The 23,784-nt window shown below is 41.4% G+C and overlaps 1 protein-coding gene across 1 annotated transcript in view; it reads right to left on the minus strand.

Moving 5' to 3' along the window:
- The window catches only part of LOC112567902 (pleckstrin homology-like domain family B member 1), a 121,607-nt gene that overhangs the window by 66,724 nt on the left and 31,099 nt on the right, over positions 1–23,784 (minus strand). Inside the window, 7 exon segments of the mRNA XM_025244777.1 lie at positions 290–405; positions 459–543; positions 3,633–3,770; positions 4,149–4,295; positions 8,149–8,280; positions 8,283–10,129; positions 23,084–23,209. Of these exon segments, the coding sequence (XP_025100562.1) occupies positions 290–405; positions 459–543; positions 3,633–3,770; positions 4,149–4,295; positions 8,149–8,280; positions 8,283–10,129; positions 23,084–23,209 (2,591 nt within the window).

Below are 23,784 nucleotides of genomic sequence, written 5' to 3' on the forward strand. Positions count from 1 at the left end.
CTTGGCAATGTTGACCAAATACCAGATATGACATGCTGAATTTTGAAAGGAAGAAAGAAAGATAATTCGGTGCTGCCAAGAAATGGTCAATACTATACTGTTATCAAATAAACACTTGTGGTTTTATATCATAAATCACTACTACCCATATATATATACACAACACAGAGCAATGCAAATGCCCATATTTAGAACTTTATGAAAACAGAAATGGTTAAAGACGAAAACTACTGACAAGCACTGACTTATCACCATGTAAGAAATATATTCAACTTTGTTAGCTCCCCACCTCTAGTTGCTGAAATTCCAAATCATCAAAGATGCGGCGCTGATTTTCAAGTTCACGCGCTGTAGGCTTTCCCGAAGAGTGGCCAGTTCAGAGGTGCTGGTGGTTGGATTTAGGAGGCTGACTGGGGTGGTGGGGCTGGAGCTGAAGTTGGCATTTGTGTCTTCATTGTTACTCCTCAACTGCTGCAAAAGCTGATGCTGCCGCTCTTCCAGCATAAGTAGCTTCTCTCGTTCCCGCTCAATTGCCCGCTGTTCCTTTAAATAAATGGCAAAAATATGATTGTTAAGCATTTTTTTTAACAATAACATTTGATCATAGCACAGATTATGTTTCTTACATAACACGTACAATTTATAACCAGTGAAGATTTAATAGTGCATAAAGAAAACCAACGAAAAAGTGTTTGCTCAGATTCCACAACTTTTAATAAAAGAAATTAGTCTTCCTCTAATAAAAAAAAAATTTAACACCTTTCCTCTTCTCTCTCTTTTATACCTATTTACAGTGCCTGGAATTATTGCCCTTTTAATAAAATACTAATATTTGATATTTTTCTGCTTGAATGACAAGATCATGAAAATTTACTACACATGATGTGAAAAAATTCTTAAGACTATGTTGTTTTGTTTTTAATTAAAAATCAGTTTTATGAAATGTTTATTTGAAAATGCTAGTTCAGCATGCCACTTAGTACAACAGCAAGGCAACAGGCATTGCAAATAATAATATTCTGCACAATTTTTTAAAAGCTGATAGTAATACAGGATATAACAAAAGATTTTAAATCAAACACAACAAAAGTAAAATAAAGTCAAGAACTGCCAATAAGTCACGAAAATTATGTCTCTTGTGTAAAATTAAATGTAAACTTTGAACAGAATGTGAACAGGAACAATACAGTACTATTTATCTACTTTTTTCACTATTAGTTCTTTCTTACTGCGTTCACCTTTTTTCCCAGTGTTTGTCTGTCTTTCTCTCACGCACACACAAAACAATTGCGCTCACACAAACACACACATGTGCATATGTTCTACATCTTGTGCCTTCCTGTCTGGTTCCATACTGCCATCTTTTTTCTTATAGTGAATTTCCCTTTTGGTGTTAAAAGTCTTTGTTAGAATTCAAATGAGAAATTCCAAAAGCCAGACAATGAAAGCATTTAAATATGTGGCAAAAACTGCAACAAAACAAAACTGTGCTCCCTTATAAATAAAATATGTACAAAAACTGCAGCAAAGCAGATAATTCACTTCCCAGGGCTTGCTTAAAGAAGCAATTTCAATATCCATTCAGGTAACAGCATAGGACATAAAAAGAAACAAGCAATACAATAACTATGCTTATCTCTAATCTTCAACCAAAGACTATTTTTTAATCAAGAGTGAAACTTCCAGACCAATTTTTAAAATACCTCATATCATCAAAAATGTTGATTTATGTCCAAAGAAGCAAATGTGAATTATTTTAGTTGTTTTTGATTATTCTTGTCATTTCAAAACAAAAATGATAGACAAAAAAAAAAATGCAAATAAAATTTCAACTCTTCTACACTTCTCAATGGTTGGAGGGGGAGGGAGCTATATCACGGCAAGGCAGCCAGCCCTGTAACAGATGCCACTTGCATGGAAAGAACAGTGTGCCCAAGATGAAATCTGAACCCAGGGCAGCAACCCTCACTGTATTGGTGACAGGCCCTAACCGTTGTGCCACCAGACCGCCTACACTTCTCACAGGAGTGATAAGCTAAATGTGTGTATGCATTAGGGTAGCAGTAGTTCCTGTTTATTTTAGGACCTTCACCTGTCTTAGATACTCCTCCTCCTATCTTCCTGATCTAAACAACATGTAAACTTTACTTCTCATTGTTTCTCTTTAATAGTTTTTTTTTTCAGTCCATTCAGTACACAAAACATGATACATTACTGACATCCTACAAGTGTTCTCTTATCTGCATTCTCGATTCTTTTTTTCCCCTGTTATTTGTTTTTTCCTTATAGTCATCATCCCCATATCACTTTTAAAAAAACACTACAGAAAAACTGATGAAGCATGCAGATGGAATAAAAACCGCTCAATCAAAATTTTGACACCATAAATCTCTTTTTATAGGTAGTGTTACTTATAACATGAAATTTACAACACTCCAAAGCAAACATCAAATACATGCAACAAAAGGGAAGGGGGATAAATAAGAATGAAAAAAAAATGTATCTCTGGAGCAGACCATAAACAAAAACCTGCAATATGTTATTTCAGGGGGAAAAGTGACATACCACATGTCTGCCCTGCAAAACATTGACAAAAAAAAAGGTAATTTTGGACCAAATGGTAAAACGAGTGTGGGGAGGGGAGGAGAGACTGTACAAGGGAAAGAAACATCTTAAGACCTTTTACTTCATCTGTTAAACAGAATGAATTTATCTCCCTTGAGACCACGCCACATTCCTAAAATAATTGTGTTATCTTCTTCATCATCTTTGGATACAAGACATTTATAACACCACGAGTTCCAATCTGATTAATGATCTCTTAATGTGGCTTTTATGCCTCGTCTTTCTATCTTTATCTCCCTTTGGGCGATATTCAATTTTGTGTATAAGATGATTTCTTATCGTGGCCATCACCTCACACATATTTTTTAAATCACATTTATAAATACAGTCAATTGCCACCTGGTAGAGAGAGTGGCATAGTAGAGAGGGTTCGTAAAAACGGCTTTATTTGTTCAAGTTACCCGTCAGTCCAAAGCAGGGGTGGCAATTAATTTTCCCAAGGGCCGCATGAGAAATTGGGATGGTTTTAGAGGGCCGGACTAATATAGTTAACTCAGTTTTACCCAATACTGTATGTATACTGGCGGGCGGGCCGGTCAGAGACAGGAGGCCTTTGCCCAGGTCTGGTCCAAAGCTCTCAAGAATCATCGGCTTCGCTAGCTGTCTCCTCTCATAGTCGCTAGTCGACCCCTCACACCTTCCTATGTCACGTGGCTGTTGCCCTCCACCTCCCTGTGTGCGTGCTATGTTCCATCCACCTAACTGCCATGTCCCACACGTATAGTAATCGAGCACTGCGCGGAATTTCACAACTTGTGTCTTTTTAACAGTCACAAAAAAAGTGATAGTAGCGAGAGTCTGGGGTGGCATAGTAAATTTTTTTACATTGAATTTATAGTCGGGACCTAGCAAAAGTGGCATAATACCGAGAGTGGCATAGTAGCGGGGTGGCATAGTAGGGAGATTTGACTGTAATAGGATACTGAATATCTAATACCAAAAAGACACATTTTTTATGCCAAATAAATGACATACATTTGCCCCTAGTGATGTAGTGCAATAAGTACCTTTTCTCTTTGGCGTGCAGCGTTCTCCAGTAGATCATGCTGCTGCTGTTTAAGGACATTGATGTGTTCTTGGTCAACCTGCAGCTGCTCCATTTCTGTCTTGTGTTCTCCTTCAAGCAGTGATCGCTCCATCTCCAACTGTAAAAATAATTATTTGCCATGTCAAAACAAAAAAAAAAAAACCAGAAGAGGCAGTCCATAAATAACTATAATGAATAAAAATATTTCCAGATTCATTATTAAATTAACACTAACTCTCCACATTGATCACAAACAAATGTAGAAGTACAAGCACGTGACCTAACACTTCCTGGGGTTAGGGTTTATCTTCAAAATGCCTCTTGACGTGATTGCTAACTAAGGAACAAGATTGCCTTCAATATTGCCTGTTTGTTCAATGAAACCTAACATTTGGCTTTTAAGCCATCTTAACTGTTTACATTCCAGTCAGACATGTCTCGTCAAAAACCTACATGCTGTTGACAGATCAGCTAGTAAAATGCCATCGCAGCTCACCTCTCTGATTGCTTCATTTTCCTGAGTCTCAATGTCGGAGATTTGTTGCTTGAGTGATGCTATCTTTTGCAGAAGTTTTGACTTGGTTTTCTTCAAGCTCTCCAGCTGTTTGGTCAGTTCATTTTGCTGCCTGCTCAGCTCAGTCACCTGCAAAAAATGAACATCAGTTCATGGTACAAGTCCAGAAAATGATCATAAATGCAGTGATCCAATACCTTTCAGCAAGTCAACAGGCAATTAAATAGTTGTATCTCGTCTAAATAGAACAAAATCTTGCTTGTAACAAACAATATTTTGTAACCAGTCAAATTCATAGGGACATCAACAATTAATCAGACTTTGTGAGCATGCAAACCAATCGGCAACAAAAAATATTTTGAATTCATCTTATTCAGGCCCAACAGTAAAATTTTACTGAACGTAGGCTAACATGTCTGGTAACTAGTATCTGCAATCTAATATCATTCTTATATAGATACATACAGTTGAATAACTCAGGCGAATGTTTATGTGCTGGTCATAAAAAGATTATAAATATCAGGTATCTAGCCAGGAATGCTCAAGTCAGCAATTAACTACAGTAACATTAGAATTAAGCAAGCATATGATGTCTGGTGTCAAAAACCAGATTAAGATTATTTAAGTTTTGAGGTTAGGCTAAGCTGTGGGACTTGTACCTTTTTTTTCTATCTTATCTCTATCCTTAAACCATGGATAGGGCTCTGTGGTGTGTGTGTAGGGAGGGTTAAGAATTATGCATGGAAGGTGAGCCTGGCTTCAATTTGGGAACAATGCTCTCTGATTAATGATTATTACTATTATTATTTAATCGAGGAGTAAGGAAACACAAAAATGAATATATGCCAACACTATTCACATCAAAAATGAAAAAAAAAATCAGAAGAATGTTTCAAAAGACACTTTCTAAGGTTGAAACAAATGCTAAATAAGTTAACATGTGAAGACTACAGGCTCACAAGTCTTGAAATGCTTGGGGAAGGAGGGAGGAAGGAGTGAGAGTTTATGTGTGTGTGGGAGACAGAAGAAGCTGAATTTAGGAGTTACATTAGTCTTACCAGTCTAACAGGATAGCCAGCTAGTGCTATGCTTCCCTGACTAAATCAGCTGGACTGTTGTCAAGGTGAGATGCAAAGCTTTTCAAAGAGTTTGTCACATAACTGTTAACATCTTCACAATTGTTCCATAAGAACTTTCATATGTCTCTCACACTCCCTACCATCTTCAGGTAACATTTTTCTAAGGGCTGGTTTGATCATTATCTCATGTTTTGTCAGTTCAGCGTAAAGACTACAGATGGAAATTGGAAGGCATTTGCACTTATGCCACTAAGGGCATGTGCAGATAAGAGACTTCTAAAAAAAATTGAGAAAAGGCAGTTGAGCCATGAAAGCTGAATGCTTTTGCACCCAAAAGAGTCATTTCAGAACTATGATATATTTCACTGGTCATGAAAGGAAAGCACTTCTGTAAAAGGATTTCCCCAAAAGGAGTTTCGATAAGGGGAGCCATTCATATTTAAAAACCAACTTGGGTGCAGTTTTCGAAAAAAAAATTTGCTTCATTCTATACAAACACAAGATACTAATTCCCACTGCATTTGTCATCCGTGTGTGCATGAGGCAAACTTAAAACTCCGTGTTTTTTTTTTTAAATACATGAGTCATGAACCTAACATGTTCACATCATGTTTGTTAACAAACATGTAACTTTTCTCTAGACAGGGCAACTTTGATTTAGCTTCTTGCAAAGGCCATGTGATGTTCTTACTAACTATAGTGTTCATGTCTATGTTTGTGCATCAGGTCATGCCCTGTCTATTATTAGCAATGGAAACAATCACTGCATGGAGTGAACAGCAAACTATCACTAAAGTGTTGATTACACTACTTTTAATAGATTAATTTAAAATGAAAGCTTGAAACAATGTTATTACACTTAAAAAGAACAATCTGTCAGTGTTCCACAAATACCATGATCCAAAATATTCTGATTCAGTTTCTCTCCTTTCCACCCTCCTTCTCTCTCTCTTATCCATGAACACACACTCCCAACAGTATCTCTTCACAACCCTCCAAAATGCTCACACATTTATACATATACACAAACTCCACACACACACACATGTGTATACAGAGAACTGCTGGTCTATGTACCCAACTGTACAAACTTTACATGTGTTTTGCATGATGATGATGTAAAGATATTTGAAATAACACCATACAATGGGTGACAACAGCTACAAAGCAGACAAAACGTAGCTTAAAGTTTAAGCAACTAATTCCTCTGATGTCAGGATAAACCTGTCAGTACAATTTGCTTGACTGCCTACCTGAAGCGCCATGAAGCACTGTTTGATATGGATGAGGTCAGTTGTGGGGGCTCAGCTACAGCAGTGGCAGTTATCAGCACAAACAATGTATCACTAACACTGTGAGGACCTTTTGATAGCACAGTCCTTTGCACACATATTCAACGGCTGTAGTGACTAGGCTACACACTTCCCCCTTTTCTGTTTACCAAGCTTCTCATTCATGTGTGTACTACCGGTGCATTCTTTCAAAGCCATTTTGCCCTCTTTACTGGGCAAGGGATGTCACTCAGCTACTTCTTAATGCTTGGCTGGTCAGGGCAGTTCCTCAACAAGGTTGTTGGGAAGAAAAGGAGTGCCTTAGTGTCATGTGTCAGCCCTTCTCTCTCTCTGACAAACAGTGCATCTACACTTAAATTCTAACCTTCCTTTTGCAGTGCCTTTCTTGTTTACTTTTATTTTTCTCTTCAAAAATCTTCTTCTCTTACTGTGATTAAAATAAAGTTCCCTCATTCTTACTTCATAAATTATTATAGACTAGACACACTACTGGTTGGTCTCGAAGTTCAACTGTTAGTTTATCAATACCATAAATGCACAAAAATACAAAGCAAGTGAATAAAAGAAGATAGTGTGTGATTCTCATACATCTTAAGCCCACTAATGTCAAAAAAGTAATTCCTGTTCATCCAAAAGTTTCACCCAGCCACCCGTCCAGAGGGCAAAAAGATGTAACATGCTTTATCTTCTAGTTTGCATAACGGTGCACATGCAAGTGTATGCACATTTAAGCACACACACACATTCAAAGGTGGAGGATGAGCTTATTGTGATGATTGTGTTTAGTGTCTGCTATAAATATTTTATTAAAGCAGTGACATAAAACATTTATATTTGATCTGCTAAACATCATATACAATCTACACTTAGTATCTAATAAACTGGTGCAGGGCTACAAATGAAATATTGTTCTAAGCATTAACACTAAAGCAAACATCAGTGCAATTTAGTATTTCGGTCACTGACACACCATGACAGCACTAATTTTTTGTTTCAAGAAGAAGCTTATCTACCAGATTGTTTCAATAAGATGTTGTTAATGAACTCATCAGCATATGCACTGGGAAATCATCGTAAGCTTCCAGACCACTGTGCTAACTCAAACACTTCAAAGCTTCCTATCAAATGTTCCTCATGGTGTGCCACCCTGTAGATCAACATTCACTCTCTTTGCCTGATCCTTTTTCAAAGTTCCTGAGTTTGGTGTCATTCATTTAACCTAGCTTAAAGGATATATTGAGAAATATTTTTAAAAAAGGTTAGACGCCATATTTCTCCCACCACCAATTCTACTCTATCCCCATGGTTTGCATAAGATGAATGCAGGCAAAGCAATAACAAGCTAAAATTCTCTATGGCATCTAAAGAGCTCATTAAGGACTTTAAATGTCACCACAGTGATTACTGATATCAAATTGCATTGTGCGACATTTATTTGTTATTAAAAAACAAATAAATAATAAAAACATCAATTATCAATAAGAAAGACAAGAAACATTTTGTAACTGTTTTTTCTGAATAAGAATGAATGAAATTAGAAAAGAATTACAAAGGTAAAAACAAAACTAGCACAAACTTGATAACAAATCTATATTTTCTGGGAATTCTCACCTCAGCATGTCTGAGGTGACCACTGGTGTTGAGGACAGGAATGCTGCTTGATGAAGACTCAAACACACTGTATTTATCCTGTACCACCCTAGTTGTGACTTCCACATCCACCTGTTCAGAATCGCTGTTCATGGGTGTGGGTGTGCCTTCTTTACCATCAGTGACTTCTGGTGAGTGGTCTTGAAGGGTGTGGCAAGAGGAAGCAGAGGAGTGACTCCCTTTGCTAGAAGAAGTTGAAGAGTGACTCCTCTTGCTGACACTGTGCACACTATCTTCCTCGTCTTCCCATTCTTGGGAATCATCTCTTGAAACTTGCGCATTAAGCTGCACACTGAACTTTCCATAACCTCCAAATTCTGCAGCCTCACGCTCAGCTTCAAAAGAAGAATTAAGAATTTCATCCAGGCGGCTCTGTCCAGGAGACACTGGACTATCCTTAGAAACGGAAGACACAGAAGCCACACTGACATCTTTCTGCGTTTGCCCTGATAAATAAATAGATGATCTGGGAGTGACACTTGAAGAATCAACCACATCAGTGCCATTCGAACAGGCACAAGGTCAGCTTTACCATCAGAAGGCACACTGACTTTAGAGAAGATGTTAACAGAATTGGGGGATTCAGCGGTGGGAGTAAGCTCCTCGGGGAGGTCTGGATGCTGTGGACGGCGTTTGATGGTTCCAGTATCTTCTGAACTGCCAAGCATTTCATCCTCTGAGGTGGAGGAGTTTGACTCGCACCTTCGCATTTGATAGCTGAAAAGACCCTCCTTGTGGGTATGGCTCGGAGACGACAGTATCAGAGAGCCATTGGTCTTAATTTTGGTCACATTATTCCAATGATCACCAGCTGTCTTGCGCTCTCCTTCACAGGCTTGAGGGTCTCTTTGTGCATGATCATCTCTTAAAACTTTCTGATCTTTTTCAAACACTTCTCCTCCTAGCAAAGTCAAAGCGCTCGAGGGAGAAGCAGGATGTTTTGTATTAGGCATGCTTAAATTTGAGCTGGTGGTCGTAGAAGTAACAACATTAGTTGGTCTTGTTAAAGGTTCTGCACCTGATTTTCCTGACTCTACCTCCTGCTGGTATTCGGCACACAAACGTAGAATCTCTTCCAACCTTTGCCGCTCTAGTCTTTCTTGTTCTTGATCTCTCTTCCTTTCGGCAACAATCTCTCGATGTCTGCGAGCCAGCTCCTGTTCCGATTCTGTCATCTGGCTCAAATCAAAATCCATTCCTTCAAACGTATTTCGGTTGCTGGATTTTGTGCCTGAGTCATCTACTGACAATGAATTTAACGAAGACACTGATGATCCTTCCTTTGAATGTATACTTCCAAATCCTTCTCTTGAGGTGGAAGAATCCCCATTTACCATGCCTGGTCTGGACGAGATGTGATGTATGCTGTCTCCAGCAGGACGAATCACCACAGGTGGAGGTTCGCCTCGGCCATCAGGCCGACGATCTCCAAGAGTTACAAATCCCTGCGGCATGTGGCCTTGGGGTGAGAGGAGTGAGAATGCTCCTGAGTAACCAGGACTGAGAGTCCCTTGTGGGGTGACAGGAGGGGAGGTAAGCGAGCGGCTGCTTCCTGATGAGTCGGAGCTCCAGCTTAGAGTGGAAACACTTGTCAGAGAATTGGAAGACACACTACTGCACGTGCTGATCACACGGTCACCAGCACTGTGCAGCACACTTGCTGGCACACGCGTTGTGGCTGTGTCACGAGAGAACACTTTTTCACCAAAGTAAGAAGGAAGCTTCCCACCCGTAGCCACTGCTGGTGGACTTTTAACCGTTGGTGAGGTGACTTTTCCTCGGGACATCATCTCGAACTTGCAAACCTTGTTGACAAAGTCTTCACTCTCTAGATGCTCTGCACTGCGGGAAGAGCCAGTGGAGCCATCACTGGATCCTCGGGACATGCGCTGATGTTCAGCTTCTGATATCATCTTATCGTAGTCTGGATTGCTTTCCAGCTCTGCACACAAACCAGCAAGTACATATCAATTTCCTTGTCATTGACAGAAATATGAATACTTATATCCTAAGGGATTAATAAACTAGTGTCACTTGCAACAACATTGTCAATGAATATGACAGTTTTCTTTTCTGTCATGTTTATTCACATTTCCTGTCTTTGCAATTACTCCTGTATACACTATTTTCATTTAAACTAAATTATAAAATATTTACTAGATTCAAGAAAAGATTTGCTGGAAGAAAACTTACTTGATAGTAACACTGACAGTGCACAATATCTTTTTCTCATTTCCTAGATTACATTTAACTCAAGAAAGCTCTAAAATCAGAATAATCCTGTAAATTTTCTTCAATTAAAATGCTAATATGACTTTCAGTTTTTGGTTACTTTTCAATAGAGAGATGAGAGATGAAAGAATGAATGTGTGAAGCTTTTTATGATGATACGATGCTATTCTATGTATTGTACAGTTTCCAAATGTTTATATCCAATAAGTGTGATTACTGAATAAACTCCTTTTTAAAAATCAAGAAATGTAAGGTTTGTAAGAGTTCATCTTACCCTTCTGTAAGCTCTGGTGTTAAAATACAAGCCAACAAGTTTCTAATTTCAACTACATTTGGGCTAAGGCCAAACACATTACGCCAAGCTAAACACTCATCCATCATTACTTTCACACCAGGTAAAATGCGCATCTACCTCTGACCATCAAATAACTTTATAAAATAAAAAAATGCCTTAAATATTTTAGTTCAGACACATAAAAAAGGGTGTAGTTGACACTGCAGAGCTGATACAAACAAAGATTATTTTAGGTAATTATGCAATGCTCTCAAAAAAATAATGTGAAATGTCATTAAGTGCAGCTTAATGTCACCACCACTCTCTTTCATCGACGTACGTGACTGATGATTCTTAGTGTACATATTTCTTATTTTCCTCTCCCTGTCTGTATCACATACACTGAACACAACCTGGCATTAATAAATTTATGAGACTGTTGCCATGAGATTAAATTTGTGATGTCTGATTAATGTTGCCTGTGTAGTGTAGAAACCTCTGACACGTTCTTGGGTAAGGGGAACAGTTACGACAAAACTTACAGCACAACAATTTTGTTGGTCATCAAATGTTGAAATTTCACTGAGCAGTTCAGTGCTTTATGGTCAAACAAAAGCTACAAAACAAAAGCTTAACACATCAAATTTCTAACATAAAAGTGCACGTTAGAAAACAAAAACAACACTAGACCTTCGTTATACATTTAAGTAATATCGGTGATGTTATACAATCACTTTTTCCTGTTTTGTGCATTGTGTTTATGAAATGTTGTCACTACATCCCTTAACCCTTTGGGCACGATAGGCCACGATAGCGCATTTGCTGGAAAACAATGGGGAAGGCGATTTTCATTACTTTTATTGCAAAGTTCAAATTTTCCACTTACCAAAAATATAAAGGTTTCTTAGTCTAATGTTTCCCCGACAGTAAAAGATATCATCTGCCAGAACCTAAGTAAATCCTTACCTTTGTGTGTGTGTGGGAGAAGGAATGTCATATGTGTGTTTGTGTGTGCAAACTTGCGGAGGTGTGTGTGCAAGCATAAAAAAACACTAGGAACAAAAATACCTTTCCTCCTAAAGAAAATAAAAAGAAATAAAAGCGTGCGTGCACATTCTTCTCGTTAACTTAGACCTGTCCGAAGTTAGAAAACTGCTAGTCTTATCAATGTTTCCCTAAGATGGTTTAAAAGCTAAGATGTTATGTTGCATGGAACAACAAGGCAAGACTAGATCATAAGGTGGTCTTTCCTAAAAATGTCCCCCTCCCTCTCACTACATCTTCATGGCATCTATAATCTTGTTTGTCTGGAGCAAATGTGTTTAGTTTGTGCAGGTCAAATTATTTCTGTATCCACCACCGAAAACACTGCTAAACAACAGTGCATGAGAAGGGGGTTCTTCCTCCCTACATTACTGCTGTCTTTGCTGTATTTCTACGGACAACGACACAGAGCACATGCCAGTGAATAACAGAGGTGACAGCACAGATTACTGTCCTCCAGAAAACATGAAGAATACATTTTGTAAATGTCTGTCTGAACCCCATACACTCACTTCATGAAAGGCACTTCCTAACTACATAGATGTGTCCCTTATAATGGGTAGGCGGCTCCACAGCCTTGTCTGCAGACAATGCTGAACAAGGCGGTCTGGTTTAGTGCTCCTTGGGGACAAAAGATAATCAGTATTCAGACACACAAAGCACAGCTGTTCAGGACAAACCTTTTATCTGCCTCTGATTAACGCCTTTCAATGAAATGCGCTAGGGCTATTCTAACCCATTTGTGAGAAGGAGGAGGGGACAGAAGTTGGGGAGAGGATTGGAAAACAACTTGCACATCCGCCTTTTTCTGCTATAACTCCATGACATACACATTTTTGGGGGGGTTTTTTTTTGCTTTTGGTTGGGGTGAGAGTAGGGTTTGAACTACAAGAGTCAGAACTCAGCCTTTTTATTACCTACTGTCAGAGCGCTTGGTGTGATGTTGTAACAAATATTTATTTCCGTTGACAGAAGACATCGCCTCTCAAGTCTTCCCCACTACTCCTTCCAGCCGTCCCCATTACATTAACTGCTAGGTGTGCAAAGATCTCGCCTGGTCTTACGATTACAACCGGCCTGCAGCTCTTCATTAAGGCAAAGACCACGCCCCCTTGACGCTGGGAAGGACGGTTTGTGGTCGTTCAAACAACTGTCTGAGCCGATTACTTTTCACCCTCGAGTACAATGGCACTCTCGCCAATCCTCCTGAGCTTCTTCTCTCTTAAACTCCAGTCTCCAAGCCTGTCAAGACCTTCTGAAGTGAGAAACCGACCAATGATTTTAACCGTTCCTCCAAACTGACTTATAAAGTATATTATTTTGTTTTTATTATACAAATATCGAAAACTAATATTCCTGTCAGTAATCCAGGTACACTCAGGTGGTGCTGATAGGTTAGCCAAATGGGCTTTCCACAGGTTTGCTCTCACTGTCTGTGGTATGAAGATGTCATAGTCTATAGAAGTATCATTATATTAGCAAATTGCACATCCTCGTTCACACACGCGCGCATACGGATACATGCAGCAACATTAACACTCACAAACACAATATAAACACACCCCTCACGCGCGCACACACTCCACATGAAGGCGTTAAACTGGGTCACTGGACCGGAAGTGTAGAAGCTGACTCACCCGACTCCGACCCACCTGTTTTGCTTCTCTCCCACTCTTTCCGCATTGTCCTACTATTTAAAAAAAAAAAAAAACCTCCGACCCCCAACAACATGAGGTTGCTAATTTATCGGATTTTTCCAACGAGTAGCGTAACAGAGAAGGGTTGATGACAATGGGGGAAAGCGGGTAACAGGTAAGGGGAACCCCGACATCCAATCCCTCAAACATAGTGTCATTGGGGGGTGGAGGTTTGAAGCGAGGGTAAGTCTGTCTCAACATCATGGACATCATGAAGAACTCAAGAACAATTGCCTGTTTTCAAAATTTAAAAAGCGGTGACCAGAACCGCGGATGTTTTACCCACGGAACTGTAGTTATAAGGCGGCAACAAAGGTGTCCAGGGGTAAAGTAACATGAAATACTACCCTCGAGGTCCGGAGATAGCTGTATAACTTGGGAAACATTCCTCATTTTGCCCTGGGGAAACTTGTAGCTCTCGCTTCATAGCCACTGCCCCTGCTCTGTACCTGTGACGAGACTTCGCGGCCCTCACTGGAGGTGACAGGTGAGCGTCGTACCCCTGCGCTACCAGGAGGCCAGGTGGCACACCGAGCACTTACATCAAGTGCCTCATACCTGTGTTTCCATTGCACCTGTCATTCAACTGCCTCACTCCTGAGTGGTCCTACCACCCACTGCTTCCCACCGGCGCCGTGGTCTACACTCTTTGTGGGTTAATAGTGCGGCTGACACTTGTTTCCACAATGAGAGATGCTGCGAGTGCACTTCATCTCGGTGTCTATTGTGAAAACAAATGTTTGTTGACTCGCACAACTAAAATCCTGTACCTGGGGATGTAAGGATACCAAAACAAAACACGGCAATTCACAAGTACTGTCATTGCCCCGGGGTAACACGGGAAAATCATCGTCTTGTGTCTGCAATGACGGTGTCCAGACCTTGCTGATATTATTTTGTTATTTTACTCTGGCCATCCTTTATCATCACTTCATCACTAGGGTCCTACAGGCAAAAGCAGAATCCACGATGCCTGGACATCGTTGACACAAGATGCTAACCCTTCATGCCCTCAATAACCCCTCAATGTACAAGCGGAAACAGCTTACCTTGCTTTATAAGCATGACCCCTTTGTACCTCTCGTCGCACGCACGTGCAGTGTAACTGCTGACGATGTGCATGAAGCTGATGGAAGGATGGACGAGACGCCGACGACTGTCATCAGAAGCTTAGTAGAGGGCCTTCGTACTACCACAGCAACAACAATAGCTGGCAATGAATGAGACGATCGAGCCAGAAACTGCTGACACCCAGCAACGCACGTGACTGGCAAATCTTTCCTGTAATGCTTGGCAATGTACCCTCCAGACCTACTCCTACCCGCATCCCCAATGTTGTGGCTGACAAGCGTTTTCACAAGCCCCGGCGAGCAGTTTACAGTCTGGTGTCTAGAAACATATGTCGCAGCGGATGGTAGGGAGGAAAATTGATCACCCTGTCCCCCCAACAACCCTTGTCTGTCTCGTCCACACATGTATGCCTGCGCGCCCGCGTATGCGACAGATACAAGATGGGGAAGATGAACAGAAGAGGTGTGTGTATATATGGGTGTGTTGAGAAACATGTAATGGTTTGTTGTTGTTGTTGTTGTTTTTTTTTTAATATCTAAGGGCTCTGAATAATGCCACTTGTCTTCCGTACACGAGAAGTGAACCAAGCCACACCTCTCTTCCACGAACTACACTGGCTGCCAGTAGGAGCTAGCAATGATGAGATGGCCACAGGTTCACAAGTTCTCTCGAGACTACCTGTCTGAGCTGCTCACACCTTGCCACCCCAGAGTCGGTTTATTCCATCTTGTGTTGCCTCCTCTCTGTGCTACACATCAGACGGGGAGGATTTGACAGCCGCCTTTCTCCAGCCCCACTGGTTGGAATTCTCTAACCCTATTTCTTCGAACTACACGCTCAAATCTGGCCTCAAACTCATCTTTCAAAAAGAAGAGTGGGAGAGGGAGGACAACCATCACATTTTTTAAAACCTGAGACGGCAAAAAATATGATACTCATCACAGGTGACAGGTGTGCGAATCTCTTTGCAAAGACCTTCAAAGAAGGCACATGCCTGCCTTCAGGGCAGAGGTGAACTGAGCATCGACGTGGGCATCTCAACATTACAGTTATACACAATTCAATTTGTTTTATCCCATATCTTCTTTTTAAAAAAAAAAACTACATCTAAATTGGTAATTTGCAGAGTATCAATTAGCTGATTAATTCCGTTTTAAAGAGGTTACTGGAGAACCGCCTGATGGAAGCTTCACGAGATTTTATCAAAGTTCCTCGCCCCTTAGTCCCTCGACACTTGCTGTGTGGGAATGAGCAAGAAGTTCTTAATTTTACGGCAATTATTTGTCCCTGGGCGCCTTTGAATGCAGATGATCTGTGAGAGTGTGTGTTCTGTAACCACATCCACACTCTAGCACCGTTACAGAAAAAAAAAATCTACAAACAGCCTGATGGATATGTATTTAACTGCAATAAGTCATGTCACAATTTTAATCAGACCAATGATTAAAGATTTGAATTCACGAGGGATAATCAACTAATTTTTTTGGTCAAATTTTTCATGTTTTGAGTGAAATTTTCATCGCAAATTTAAAGCACGGAGTAAGAAAACAATATATCGGTAATGTCTTCGACCAACCTGCCCTCGTCAACAAGAGTTGCTCGACAGCAAGCACACTCCCTCAACTACACGCCGCGGGATTTCCACAATTCAACAGTTGGCGTGAAGTTCTTCGGAAGGTCAGACTACACAAACAACCTTTTGTTGTCTGCTATCTGGGTGGCACGCGACTGTGGTGTAGGTAGATCAAATAGGAGCGTACACCCGATTCAGCTGAAAACATACACCCGTTTCAATAAGTGTGTCTTGCCAAAAGGGTGGCCTGTCTTTGCAGCCCTCGTGCCTTTCGGTGTCGATGACACGGTGACGAGCTACGACAGTGGAACCTGTTCTACTACTGACGGTTGTCGGAACACACACCCCGAATGGCGAACACTGTGAAGACATTAAAGGGTTTGCGAATTTTTGTAAATATATTTTAATTTAACGGATACTGCCAATATGTATATATACTCTGTAAATTGTATCATCTTAAGGGTAACCGTTTATGAAATACTCACTTACAATCTACGCATTATGGATGACATTTTTTTTTTTAGTTTTGATTTTTCTGTTCAAGGCGTTAATTAGTAAAAAATAAAGGTGTAGCATGCATTTGTATTCGGTTTGGTCCTTAAGAAGAAATGACCCGAGAGGTCACAGGGTAGGGAGTGCGCCGTGTTTGGGCCTGTTAGCCACTCCCAGGTGTTACAAACAATTGTCTTCATGTAGTGTGAACACAGGTCACGAAAAAGCACGTGCGTAGGGTAATCAAGTTTTCTGAACAATGATGACAACAGTGCAAGCTGGGAAGTACACAGATGCCAATCAGTATTCTGTGCTCGCTGGTACCCGACCAAGGAACACCTGCACCCGCCGACCTCCCCAGAGACAACGATCTTACGCATCACAAGATATGAGCCGCTCGCTCCAGTAACAGCACTTCTTGGTTTAATTCATTCAAAGGGGGTTGGGATGCACTTAGAACATCAAAGTCGGCAAAACTGTTAACAGTACTTTCAGAACGGGATGGGGCGGATTGGTATTTTACCGAGCTAGCAACTAAGGATATAATCAAAGCAGAGCAGCCAGACCTGTAAACAAGAGCTATGTGCTGAGAAAAAAAAATGCTCCAGATAAGATTTGAACCCAGGAGTACGACAGCGCCGCATACTGCACATTCGAGTGAAAAATTTTTTCTTCGCAAGAATGCGTAAACATAATCGGCCTTCATGAATTGGCCCGAACCTGTTTTTTTTACTAGTGAACGATTCTCCCCAAACTTTGTACTGGACATGATCCAGACCAGTATGTTAGTCCACTTGCTGGTCCCTCTCAATTGGAAGCTTTCCGTGAGCAGACTTCACCGTGCAGCATATTTCCTTCAGCGGCTTTAGTGAGATTATTACTACGACTCATTTTCTGGGGTAACTATGGCAATTATGCCAACACCATTCACACACTGGCACTAACAAGGATGTCGCCTCAGTGCAGCTCCCAGGTTATTAGCACTGACACGGAAAGAATTTTCCAAACCTGAGCATTAAACCTTCTCTGTGCGCACGAATCGTGCTCATTATAATAACTAATTAGTAACTTTGATTTCAAGGCAACATCAGGAAGTAGGAGATAATTACTAACGAAGCATTGACAATGACTCTAATTACAATATAGAAAATAGCCATTAACTTCGATCTGTCACGTGATCCCGAGTGAACTTAGGTGAATCTTTTTACACTAATCTTTGACATGGGGACACACATAACATCCCAAGGGCAGGCATTTGTATGGTCACGTGTTAGTCCACTTGTACTTATTAGCCTCGAATTATGCAGTCTGTGCTACTTACTTACCTGCAAGACTGGCACAGGTAGGTCTCAATCCTAGCAAAGCATCTCGTCTTCACACAGCCACCGAACACTTCCCCAGTAAAGCTACATTCCAGTTCTTCATCTCTAGCTGTACATCCACCAACATCCACTCGTCCGCCCAACACGAGGTCACGCGTGTGTGTGTGTGCGCGCGCTCGCGACCTTTCAACCCTCGACATACAAATTCCGCAAAAGCACCCCTGCACAAAATATCACCTAACTGCGACATAATCGCCATTCCGTAAGGCTTTTGCGATTTCTTCCGCAGCTTTTCCCAACATGGTAGAAAGAAGTTCAAGGTGAGCGACGATTTGTGTTTTGCCGATGTCGTCCGTGGGATGATGATGATGTTTCAATCCTCATCTAGCCGAAGAAGTGTTCATTACAGGACTTTTTGTTCCAAGTATCTTATGATTTCATGCAATGAAATCGACGAAAGAATATCCACTTGAAATCTTAAATAAGGATGAAAAAGAGGGGCAGAGCCTGCACCTAGTCACCTCCAATATTACAACATTGTCACATTACTGAGACTGAGATTTCAAAAGTTTCGTTTACTGTGGGGTTTGTTGTTTTTTTTCCCCTCATCCTTTCTGCGTCTATGCTTTCTCCTTTCTAGTCCCTTCAAATTCCCTCCTATTTTGCTGTTCAGCCCGTCCCACAAAGGTCAGAACTAAGGTAAAGTCAGCAACACTAACCTTTCATCAAGCTTGGCGACTGTGGTGACAGAATGTGCGTGCACACCTACGAAAATTCGTGTTGCTGAAAACAAAAACTGTTTTCCTAAGCAATATAACGAGTGAGGGAGGGACACCAATTAAGCCCAGTTCCTTTCGGATTTTTTTTTTTTTCGTTTCCCCTTTCCATCAAACCCTCAAACCACAGCTGTCGTGTGCACTGGGCCTGTGACAGGCTGAGGTGAACGAGGCACACACGCCGAGGAGAGGGCGGACAAATCAGAGAGAGAGAATGGAAGAGACAAGTAGGCACAATGGAGGTAGGTGTGTGTGAGTGTGAGAGAGGGGGAGAAAGGCTGGGCAGGGTGTAAATAAGACTAAAGAAACACTAATTAGACTGAAGCGATAAACGTGTCCGAGTCCACAGACCCTCGGCATACATCAACCGTGGCGAGAAACAAAGCCGGGAGCAAGAGTGCAGAACAAGGTTCACTCCATCTGAACACACGACACAGCCTCGGGACAACCTGCCAACAACTTCTACCTCGTGTCTACAGTCACACAACTGTTGGGACAAGCTATGCTCCTCATTAACCTGTACAGCACTGCATACTGATCTACCCCTATCCCCTCCCTCTCTCAGTACTTGGGAGATGATGCACGTGCTCTCACTAACACGTGCCACCCACGCATGAACACGCATACACACCACACACCCAAGCACATGGATACAGCCTTGTGACAAATCTTACCCAGGTTTTACATTCTACAAACTTTTTCCCTCGATGCCTTTTTTAATAGTTTTATAATCTCTCCCCCATCTTTTTTCTGTCTCAATACTTTGGTTAGTCCTTGTTGAGGTGAAGAACTTAGCTGGTTGCTGATGCTATCAGAACTGTGTTTTCTACTCTCTAACCGAGCTCATGTTTCCATTGTTTATGCCCACAGTATGCCTCCAGTCATGAACATACTGGCTGATTTTTTTTTTTTTTTTGTTAGGCTGAAAAATACAGCTGTTTGTACACACCTTGCCAGCATCGTGTTTTTAGTTTGGTGGATGCCTGTCTGACATTTACCCGTTGTCCGCACTGTTTACTTTTCATTCAACTAAATACTTATTATAACATGTAAATATTTGCACATGTCAATTGTCTACTTCCCTTCACATAGGTGAGAGCCTAAACTGAATAAAGAAGTCTGAAGCCTATCCTCACACTCGAAAACATGCACGTGCAATTACAAACAGACACACACCACACATGCACGTGCAATCACAAACACACACACACATGCAAGCAAGATGCGTGTGCACTCAAACACACCAGACACACACTGGGGAAGCTGACACAGATATATAATATATGTATCAGTACAGTGATCAGCCGACAACAGACAGACACAAGGGCAGACCAGCGAATTCTTAGCTCGTCTTATGACATCTGTTGCACCTACCTGACCTACCCATGTTATACTATCATCTCTGCTTGTGTCTAGCAACCCCCATCAACAAAATGTTACTAGGTCAAAACGAGACAAGCATGCAAAATAAAACACGCACGCGAGGTGAGAAAGTAGGTTGAACAATAAAATTACTCGCAAAGAAAGTTCCGCGACAATCAAACACTTCCAGCAATGGTTACAGCAACAACAACAACAACAAATATTGGTGAAGTCGGTCGCCGTCATCTTTCAAGCATCCCTCTGCTTGGACCAGGGATGGAATATATATTATCCACTTATCCCCCAACATCCAGTCCACCGTTTCTTGGTGTCAGTTTGAAAGATAAAATTTCGCGATCGACCCACACACCTTGCTGGACGGTTTACACCTGCCGCGCACCTGTACACGTAAATCATGCAACGACGCATGCGAAACACCTGAACAATCGAAAGTTTACGGTGGTCTTCAGATTTAACGGGAACTAATCCGGACTATAAATCAGCATGCAGTAAACAAAACAAAAAACCCACACATCAACGACCGAAAAAATATATGAAGCAGAGCGATGCACACACGCGTATCACATAAAGTACGGTAACCCTCCACGTGCCAGCAATAGTTGTCTCCTCGTCACCTGCAGCAAAACATTGACCGCAAACTCTTAGGAAAGGCCTTTCCCTTGACCTTTTTATCTACCTGTAAAAGGTATTGGTGAAGAGAAAGAGAGAGAGAAAAAAACCTGTTGTTTTTCCTGTACTTACATGTAATTATCAGTCAGACAGGTAAGCAGGCAGGTGAGGACGGCTCGTAGTTGAATGAGAGAGTTAGGCCTCCCAACAAGCGCTCGGTCCTTCGGTTAACTCCCGCCCTGACACCGACACACGACACCCCGCTATGCCACGGCACCTGTGGTCGTAAGAAGGTTGGGAGGGTCACCACGGTGGGGTGGGGTGGTGGGGTAGGGAGTACGGGATGTGGGGGTGGGGTGTCTTTGTCACCTGTCTGACCGAGTTCCCTCTGCGAGCAGGTCGGGCGGGTGATTGCAGCCTACTTACACCTGCATTACACGGTGATGGACGCTCCACCAGTAGATGTCAGAGTTGAGGCTGGTGCTGCTCAAGCATTAACAAACCTTTTTTTTTTCTTAGTTATCTCCTGTGAGGTGCTTCAAGATAAGGGCGACTAACGGCATTGCAGTTGTATGTCCGAGAGTTGAGACACCTGTCAGCTCCAGCCTGAGCTAGGACAATATCCACCCACACCCCAGACATCGTCCACGAGTCGTCTGTATACCAGTAAAAAGTCCTGGCACCAGGGACAAACTGGTGAGGGTTGGGCTTGAAAAAGGTAGGAATGCATGGTGTGGGTGTGTTCCATTCTAAGTCTACTAAGTACTACCTCCTCCCACCGAACAGAATGTTTTCGGGGTGGACGGTTAGTAAGACAGGGAAGTGGCATGCAACTTATTCTAGCCACAGAGAGAATACAGAGAGACCTAGGTATACAATGAGAACCTCTCAAAGACTAGCGCTAATCAGGACCTAAAAATAGTAACATAATTTCAATACTGTCCACGTCTTCAGCGGTATGTCTGCTTGCTGAAAGCCCTCGGCAGAAGATCCCACTATCACCTTAGCGATTTGGGACTATTCACAATGAGCAAATAATATAGCTTCAGTGAAGATGAAAGTCGTGGTAATTATGAATGGCGAAGATTGGACTCCTTTACATGGCATGACTAGACGCGGTGAACCACTTACAGTTCACTGCCCACACAGTGTTTTTAGTTTATGACACACTTTTACTTTTTTTAACCTACTCATAAACTGTTTTGTTTTGTAACTGGATGCTTTCGTCTCTAGATTTACCTTTTACTGGCTGTTTATTTATTTTTCTCCGAACTGTTCTTAATGTATGTGGTAGAGTATTAAAACAAAGATCTCTTCACAAATGTGCGCATACTTCTACTGCGGGGTTAGGAGGTAGGAAGGAAGGAGGGGTAAACAAACGGGTCCATTGTCCTGTGACATCATTCACACCCACAACTTTCTTAGTGGTATTGTTACCTGTGTGGTCTCTCCGCCTACCTCCCGCAATGTGATTAATATGAGACAAACATTACCCCTCCTTTCTTCATCCTTTAAAAAAACCGATTTTACTTTTCTTCTCAGAGTTTCGTACATTACCGTCTTAAGCAAGCGAAAGGAGTAAACAGCAGGCACAAAAATCCCACATATACTTGTTTACTTATCATGATCATATTTTTAGCAGGCACTGAAAACTGCTCATGATCGTAAAAATTAGGACAAAGGAGGATGGTTAATCCCCTTCCACATTACTGGGATTTTTACGATCCAAATTAAAAGAGACGAAAAGCCACGCTTTCTTCTTGCTGACATCACTCTTTTGTATCCACCCTCCTACCTCAGGTAGATGTTACATGAATGAAATGTGTCTGTACCGCCAATACCCGATAGGTCCTGGTCTGCTCGGGTATGTCAACATAACTACCGACGACACCGTGTCACAGAGTGAAGTCTCTTTTCAAAAGGAACAAACACTGGTTATGAATGGGAGGGTTGCGGTGAACTTTTGCAATATCACACAGTAGCAATCTGAACCATAATTTATCTTGTAAAAAATTAAGACTAACAGCATCCTGAAACATTATTAGAGTACCAGAGAAAACAGCCGCTGGCTAACTCGCTTCCTGTACTCAATAAAAAAAAACATCATTAAAGATGGTGGCGGTGATTATGATAATATAGATGAGGAACAAAGGGATTTAACGACCACTTCATTCACCTGTTTGTCAATTATGAACACCTGACACTTAATGAATAAAGTAAAGCAAAATCTAACGAGGTCTGAAATTTCTGAAAGTTGCAGCAAAGGGGAGGGAAATAAATAATGAAAAGGCCTGCTTGTGATGAGGTGTATAAAGAAAGAGCTGGAGATAAAAATATTAAAATGTAAGTGAAATGAATACCAATGAAGGGATGCTGCTAAAATTTCACAGTGGAAAGAAATTCAGCAGGTGAAAACGACCAACCGTGCAGAAAATTAAGCGGAACACAGGATATACGATGGTTGGGCTGCATAGCATCCTTGATTTTTCTCGCCTCTTGCGGGTGGTTGAAACGAAAGTAGTTGGACCGGCCAAGCACCACCATCGAACCTGCAAATCAATCAACAAACCAATGAACGCAAAGTCAATCAGTCTTACAGATTAATCAATCAATCGATTGCTATGTCCACCAGTCAAAATAAAGTCCTGTCAACAGCCATAACTAAAAAAATTCTACTTTCATTGTTATGAAAAGACAGCATACCAGCCATGCCATCTCCTGTTTCAGGGATTAACTTTTATGTACATTAGTACCTAGTGAAGCAGTGTCATCGTCCTTACAGAGCCCTCCTTCAGTCAAAGGTCGTGACCTACCATGACAACAGTCAAGGGCGTGTCATGTTCAGGTAGCTTAGAGGATTACATCGCAGGTAGCTTGCCCTGAGACTTTAGACTTTGGTGTCTGTGGTTTCCCGGGTACGGTCTCTACTACGAATGATTGCAGTATTGAAAAATGTCCTCAAGACTGGAAAAACCTGGCACAATTCGTTGAATGCAGGTGTGAGTAAACAGTTGGATGGATGGATGGGTGGATGGGTGAGGAGGCATTTGCGGTGTAAATATCGTGTGCATGTGTTTGGGGCAAGCAACAATCCAAGAGATAGATAAAGGGAGGGGAAATGTTG

This window comes from Pomacea canaliculata, linkage group LG7 (genome assembly GCF_003073045.1).
Source record: "Pomacea canaliculata isolate SZHN2017 linkage group LG7, ASM307304v1, whole genome shotgun sequence".
Taxonomy (NCBI): Eukaryota; Metazoa; Mollusca; class Gastropoda; order Architaenioglossa; family Ampullariidae; genus Pomacea; species Pomacea canaliculata.